The sequence below is a fragment of the Haematobia irritans genome, chromosome 4 (assembly GCF_050003625.1).
Source record: "Haematobia irritans isolate KBUSLIRL chromosome 4, ASM5000362v1, whole genome shotgun sequence".
NCBI lineage: Eukaryota > Metazoa > Arthropoda > Insecta > Diptera > Muscidae > Haematobia > Haematobia irritans.
The window spans coordinates 61566895-61575160 of record NC_134400.1 but is presented as its reverse complement, the minus strand read 5'-3'; the positions used below and the strand labels follow the sequence as shown (position 1 = coordinate 61575160).

Genomic DNA, 8266 nt, shown 5'->3' with positions numbered 1-8266 from the left:
AACCGACTTGTTTAGATAAAATTCAGCGTATGGCGTGTTTGTGTATTTCAGGCGTATTCAGCAAGACAGTAACAAATTCCCTTAATGTCATGCTGCATCTATTGCCTTTGGGCATTGGACAGCTGACTGTTTGGCCAAACTGTGCGGTTGCGCGAGCTATCGCTGTGGTAGGAAAAAAGTTACGGTCACAGTTCGGTCCTCAAAATAATGCCAGATGTGCCTAACGTAGTGGATTAAACTTTGGCGAGTCCACTTTTCGACAAAAAGTTTGAGACTCTAATCCCCAACAGTGAGGCGTGGTGCACACAGACCCCGGGGAATAAACAATATATAGATTTCTACACTGATGGCTCCAAATTGGATGGACAAGTTGGGTTCGGAGTATATTCTAATGATCTGGAACTGCGAATAGCGAAAAGATTACCTAATCACTGTAGTATTTTTCAGGCTGAAATATTAGCAATAAGAGAGGTGGCGAATTGGCTGAGAAGTAATGTTCCAAAAAATGTGGGCATTAATATATACTCAGACAGTCAACCTGCAATAAAATCCTTGGATTCTGTGTTCCTCAACTCGAAAACGGCCATCGACTGCCGCAAATCTCTCAATGAGATGGCTGAGCAGTACAATATTCACCTAATATGGGTGCCTGGCCATAGGAACATACCGGGGAACGGCGAAGCGGATGAGTTGGCAAGGCTAGGGACTACATATTCCAGGGGAACTAGAATTTGTTGGTATGCGCCTAGGTACCTGCAAGCTCATGCTGCGTGAGAAGGCTGTTATGATGGCAAATGTTCGATGGGAGAATCGCAAGGGTTGCAAGGACACCAAGCAAATATAGCCCCATTTCAAACCGCACACTAGATATGCTAATGTTCTCGAGACGTCAGATATCACTCCTGATATCTGCTATAACGGGTCGCTGCCTGATAGGCGATTTTGCAAAAACTATTGGCGCGAAGTATAATGACTATTGTATTAGCTGTCATGATGCGGAGGAAAAAGAATCAATTAAACACCTCTTGTGCGAGTGTCCTGCATTTTGTGTAAAGCGCAAGCAACTTTTAGGAGCATATAGCATAGATTACTGGCGGATAACTTAAGCAGTCTGCTAATGTTTTTTGAACAATCTGGTTGGTTCAGCGAAGAAAAATAATCGAGAAGGTTCAACGGTTAAAACTAAAAGTGCCCATATGTAATAGGTACTTTTAGTTAATGTGGTATCACAATGGACTGAATAGTCTCTGTGAGCCTGAATCTTAATCGGGCTGCTACTTTAACCTTTAACCTACCACCACGTACCAAATTTCAACTAGATGGGATGAATTGTGCTTCTCCAAAAGGCACCGGAGGTCAAATCTGGCGATCGGTTTATATGGGGGTCATATATAATTATGGACTGATATGAACCAATTCCTGCATGGTTGTTGGATACCATATACTAACATCACGTATCAAATTTCAACCGAATCGGATGAATTTTGCTCTTCCAAGGGGCTCTGGAGGTCAAATCTGGGGATCGGTTTATATGGGGGCTATATGTAATTATGGACCGATTTCGACCAATTTTTGCATGGGTGTTTGAGGCCATATATAAACACCACGTACCAAATATCAACTGAATCAGATGAATTTTGGTCTTCCAAGAGGCTCCGGAGGACAAATCTGGTGATCGGTTTATATGGGAGCTATCTATAATTATGGACCGATGTAGACCAATTTTTGCATGGTTATTATTACCACAGCCGGATCGGATGAAATGTGCTTCTCTTAGAGGGTATGCAATCCACATTTGAGGGTCCGTTTATATGGGGGCTATACGTAAAAGTGGACCGATATGGCCCATTTGCAATACCATCCGACCTACATCAATAACTAGTACTTGTGCCAAGTTTCAAGTCGATAGCTTGTTTCGTTCGGATGTTAGCGTGATTTCAACAGACGGACGGACGGACATGGTCAGATCGACTCAGAATTTCACCACGACCCAGAATAGATATACTTTATGGGGTCTTAGAGCAATATTTCGATGTGTTACAAACGGAATGACAAAGTTAATATACCCCCATCCTGGTGGAGGGTATACAAATATTTATAACTTCTTAAATTTGGTTTTTCTTATAATGTACGATCATAGCATCAATTCAATAGGTGGCTCTAATAAAATATCATACCGGTGGCTTATACCAGAACTTCGGCCGTATGTTTTCAACGCCAGTAATACTGGCCGACAATTACGATGACATCAACAACAAAATACCTTTTAAGGAATTTAAAGCATTATATAGTGGTAATATTTGCTATAATACGATGAGCTTGCATATTTATTGACTAATTTAATCTTTTGTTTCAGATGCTGTCAAGACGGAAGACCGTAGAGAGAAGGACGGCAAGCGGATATCGGAAGTCTTTCAAAAATTTCGTCATTTCCTGAAAGTTTGCGCTAAAAACTAAATATGTAATAAATAAGTATATAGATATTAATTATTATAATTGTATTATACAAAATAGGTTTATTTGTAAATGTTGTTCTTAAATCTTATTACCAAATAGATATTGATGTAATATATAAAACCAATGAAAAGTAGTTGTTTCGAAATTTATTTGTGGCATATTTTTAGGAAAAATTATATAATACATCATCCTTTTGTAGTTTACCAGCGAATCGTGTGGTAAATGGGGGTGTTTTGGCTCTCGATTACTGTTATAAATAAGAAGTAAAACTGGTTTGTTTCATCGTTCGCATTAATGAGTAAAACACAATATTCAATAATCGGCATCCGAAACCCTTACGCATCGGTAATTAAGTTGTAATGGGGTATCATTATGTTTTCGATTACTTTGGCATGTAGATTGGGAAGTACTTGACTGCCTATGACACGTCAACGTAAAAGTAATACAGAAAATTGATCGGAAATGTGGAGTCGTTGTCTCGACAAAATCGCTAGGATGTAATCTATTTCGTAATGTCGTTTTTTACCGCTGGGATCTATGTTTAGAAACGTCAGAGAGATTGAGAACGAAAAATATGTAAAACTACAAGTATAATTACAACAAATAAAAGTGTAAATTGCTGAATAAATGTTGATGATAGCTTATCGACTTACATATTTTGTATATAAATACATGGAATACCGTAGTTTTTTTTTACCATGGCAACATTAAAGTACTACACACAAAGAAAAAATAAGAAAAGATTTCTTAATTCAAGCCGCAGCGGTGTCAGAAGTATAGCTAGTACGGTTTTTCTAACACCAAGCTAAGATTTCTCAATTCAAGTATAGAATTTTTAAGTACATGTGGCTTAAATTTAGTATTTTTTAAGAAACGGAATACTGATTTCAAGCTACGAATCACACTTAATTCAATCTTTGAGCTATCTTGAATTAAGACATATAATGCTTGTATTAATCCCGAAGCTCTTTTCATTATAATCCCGAAAATGCTTCCTTTAAGCTTTCTTAATTCTTATTTTATGCCGGCTCAGTTCTTGATTTACGTTAACCAGTTATCAATTCAATCTATTTAGTACTGGATTCAATCCTGAAAATGTCTCAAATTTGTCATGATCAGTTCTTAATTTAAGTATGAAAGGTACTTAAGTTATGTACACACATTGCTTATTTTAAGAGCGACCTTTTCTTAATTCAATCATTCATCGTACTTTATTTAGGAAAACTCTGCACTTAATTCAAGCTAGAAAAAATTATATTTGAAGTTTTTATAAGCGCAATTCAATCCGAGAAATTACTTAAATTAAGAGAGAATAATATTTAATTTAAGTTTTGTATATATTCGATATAAGTCGGAAACAATCATAATTTAAGTATAATTTAATCCCGTATCCAAACCCCATAAATAAAACGCGTTTAATTTAGATCACATTTTTATTTACAACAAAAGTTTTATGGCTAAATTATATACATACAATAAGTAGTCAATGAAATAAAAAAGGCTAGTATACATGTTTGGGTCTGGCATATACTTTCCCATTATTGATAGGATACAAATGCATTGGAAATGTATTGAATTCATTGATATTTTTCATTTGAATTTGTTCTTTAACTGAACCAACTTCATAGGCTCTGAAGTGTTTATCGAAACTTTTAATTGAAATTTCTTTACATAAAATAAAAACATTTTCAATGTCATTAACATTCTTGTGATAATTAATATAAACATAATTAAGATATTTAGATATATAATTTAGAATTAATACCTATATTGCAGGTCCTCTTTGCTTTCGACAATTGTTGCTTGCAGAAGTCATTATTTAGATTTAATTGATAGTAAGTGATAATTTTGGATTTAAAAGTTTCCCACTTTGAAAACAACATATGGGCTTTCCCTGGGTACAACAATTCAAAGTCGATTTCAATCTATTGAGAGTAAATGAAGAATGAATGAAATGAAATGTGATAAAAATGTATTTAATTTTATTTGAAATTAAATTAAATTAGATTTAGTTTCAAAATTGAAAATGAATTCATATAAATATCAAATTAAAATTAAGTTAATATTAAATTAAAATATAATTAAAACTTTTAATTTAATTTATATTTATTTTAGTTTTAGCTTTAATTTAGTCCTAATTTACTATACATTTTATATTTTTATATATATATATATTCTTACCAAGTCTGCCGCTTTGGCATGAGCAAATTTAGTCCACGAAGATAAAAATTCTGTATGCGATAATTTTAGCAGTTCGCTTCGTCTAAGAAGAAAAGTTTTCTTCCACTGTTCAGTTACTTCCTCCCAGTCTAATGATCCCCGATTTAGACTGGTTTTAATGGACGTCGCTACATTCTCATCCACTTCTGGAATCTCGCGTATATCCATATCCATTTCAGCTTCCTCAAATTTTGCGGCGCTTTTATCGCACTTAAGTCGTTTTGCCCGGCGGTTTTTATATTTTGAATATAATTTTCCACTTGGGTTCTCTTTCCCATCACGGGGAATAAAATAATAATCCTTAATATGAAAATAAAATTAAAATAATTGAAATAAAAATATAACAAACACAATATATTAAGAATGAAATAAATAGTAAATAAAATAAAATAAGAGACAATAAAATGAAACAGAAAAAATAAATAATTTAATAATAATTTAATATTTTTTTATTTATTTATTTTAATATATTTTAATAAATAATTTAATATTTTTTATTTTTTTAATATTTTATTTTAATTATTTAATTTTTTAATATTTTATTTATTACGTATTTTTTGCTTTATTATTTTATCAATTTATTTACTAGTTTTATTTATTTTATTCTACTTTATTTTAGTTGCCGAAAATAAATTAAAAAATAAGGCGATAAAAAATATTTTATTTTAGAATAAAATATATACCTTCAGAGATTCCTCAGACGGCAAAACCCATACAATTTCATCAAGGAGCAAAGTGAATTCATTAATCCTAATTTTTATATCATTAGATACAGCCTCGTTTGCAATTATATTTATAAGTTCATCTCGATAGTCTTTCGTCAGACTTTGATACTTGCGTTCATATTGAATAATTGCCCTTCCAATAGCATTTTCGCATAATATGTCCGCCAAGCTCTAAAGAAAAAAAGTCCGTAGTTCAACTAACGCTAAATTTAACATACATGTTTTTAGTTAAATGATATGTTTTTAGTTAAATTTAAATTTTTTTTTCGAAATTTTGCACGGCTCAATAAAGTTTCATACGGTTTCCAAAAATAGTAAGAATGCACTACTTTATGGTTAAAATGGTCATGATTTGCGCCAATGATTTTTTCTTTACTTTTAGTTTATTTCTTCTCTATTTCGTAAATTACAGTAAAAAATTAAAATTAAATCAAAAAATTATTAAATTTTCTTGTTTTAAAAACGCTTTGTTTAAATCTCAAAATAGGGTGCACATTTTAGTGCAATTTTGCCACCAGGTTGTTCATTCTTCCTATATAACAGTTTACTTTTTTCTGTGTAAGAAATAATAGTTTAATTTTACCCTATTTAAATTTTTTTCCCACGAAAATCACAATTCTTCTTGTGGACATCTTTCGCTTGAGGACCCGCGATTGGCATTGGTACCTCATCGTGGTGTACCTAAATGAAAAGAAATATTTTCAAATTTAAATAAAGCTATTTTTAATGGTCCAGTGTTACCTGTTCATTTCTCCATTTGTAAAGTTTTTCTCGAAATTCAATTCGAAGTCCGAGAACTGGAATGGCTTCCTTTATGTCTTCGTTTTGCAAATAAATTAAATTTGAGCTGTTTATTTTTGCGTCTACACAACACATAGATAAAAATTATAAATAATATTCTATTTAAAAATTGTTTGTTATTAGGTAGTGAAAAGTGAACATTAACGAAAATGTAGATTTATTTCTAAAATTTTAACAAAACTATTTCACTTATAGTAGCATGATATAATTATTATATGATATAATAAAGAATATAAATACAAAAATATAGGAATTAAAAATTTTTTGAATGTCTTTAACGCTATCGAAAGTTCAAAACAGGCTCATTTTAAATAGTTTTACTTTTGAACAATTTTAAACTCCAATTTTTTCCTTCAAAATATGATTTTTAAACTACAGGAAAAATTTAATATGTTTAATATTTATTTTTAATTAGACAAATCTATTAACTTATTTATATCATGCTGTTATTAGTAAATATTTTTGTTAAACTTGTCAAAATAAATCTACATTTTCTTCCATGTTGAGTTCACTTTTTGGGGGTGAATAAACACAAACATCCACACATGCCTCATTAATACACTATAATGAAGAAGCTTACAAAAATAAGTATACACATTTTCTCAAACACAAGTCTCTTTTCGTTTTAAGTTTGGATGTATGTGCACATGCATATTTCAGTTTGGTAGTATGTACGTATGTATGAAAAAAATTGTTTGAAAACATCACATTCAATATTACTCACATTTTTTCAATTTCCTATTTAATTTCATACTTTCTTATTTCAAATAATAAATCGACCAATTCTAGTAAACTCTTTGAGAGAATCAAATAAAGGCACTATATACATTGGTACAAGCGCACACAAATATTGCTCTGCATACGACAAATATTACATTTTCTAAATAGTGTACCAAACGTTTTCGCACAATTTTTTCTTAGCTAAAAAAACCCGAACACATTTTACGTACATACATACCAACTTAAAATATGTATATGCACATACTACCAAACATAAAACGAAAAAAGGCTTGTGTTTGAGAAAATGTGTATACATACTTATTTTTGTAAGCTTAGGCATGCATGGGTGGGTGCCAACCAGAGTTTGTGTTTATTCACATATTTTAAATTGGTATGTATGGCATGTACGTGAAATATGTGTTGGTAAAAAAAAAGTTTAGAAACAAAAAAGCGATCTTTCCTAATAAGTAAATTATTGTGTACACAATTACACAAATAAGAAAACATATCTCCTAAAAACATTTCTACCAACACATATTTCACGTACATGCCATACATACCAATTTAAAATATGCATTTGCACATACATATATACTTGTACCATTACACATTTATATTATTTTTTCACTCACTTTCACTTAAATTTATACTTACCTTTTAGGTATGGGAAAGCCGCACAACAGTTTATTGTTTTTAAAATTTGTTTTAATTCTTTGTCTCCATCTTCCTGTTGGGCTTCGTCCGTATTTACTTCAACCGCACTCATCTTTTCACTATGACTCCAAAACTGAAACTAAAAGCAAAAGTCTAAATGCCTGAGCTAAGTAGAACAGGGATGGAAAATATACACCGTAGCACTAAAAACGTACTTTTGCTAATTAGATCGTACCTTAAAGCAGACAAACTCACTTTTGTCCAAATACTTGTTTTTGAGGTAGGATAGGGTATTTGAAAGAGAAAATTGTAAGTAAATTTTTCTAGATATAAATCCTTACGATTAATATAAAAATGTTTATTTGTTTATATCAAGATCCGTTAGGGCACGGTTAGCTAACATTTAATCGAATCAACGGATATATCAGTCATCCCGCCTATATACTTATATGTCAGTTTGGAACTTAACTGTTAAAAAATTTGCATAAACCGGAGAGAAGATATTCGCAATTTACTACCTGTTGAATATCTTAATATTAAATAGTTTGCTAAACACAGAAACAAAAGTTTGTTACTAAAATTTTGTCCACAAAAATATATATAAAAATTTAAATTTTTATGTTTTTCTGAGTTCGATAACTCGAAATGATCCAATTCTTAGCAAACCCCAAATAAAATTTCTTACCATT

At 31.4% G+C, this 8266-nt stretch overlaps 1 protein-coding gene across 1 annotated transcript; it reads right to left on the bottom strand.

Annotated features, from left to right (window-relative positions):
* Nucleotides 1-5841: 5841 nt before the first annotated feature.
* LOC142235444 (uncharacterized) lies at nucleotides 5842-7689 on the bottom strand. The gene is made up of 3 exons (XM_075306699.1): nucleotides 7578-7689; nucleotides 6144-6265; nucleotides 5842-6083 (listed from the first exon to the last, which is right to left on the bottom strand). The coding sequence occupies exons 1-3, from the start codon at nucleotides 7687-7689 to the stop codon at nucleotides 5991-5993; spliced, it is 327 nt and encodes a 108-aa protein (XP_075162814.1). The 3' UTR covers nucleotides 5842-5990.
* Between the last annotated feature and the right edge of the window lie 577 nt (nucleotides 7690-8266).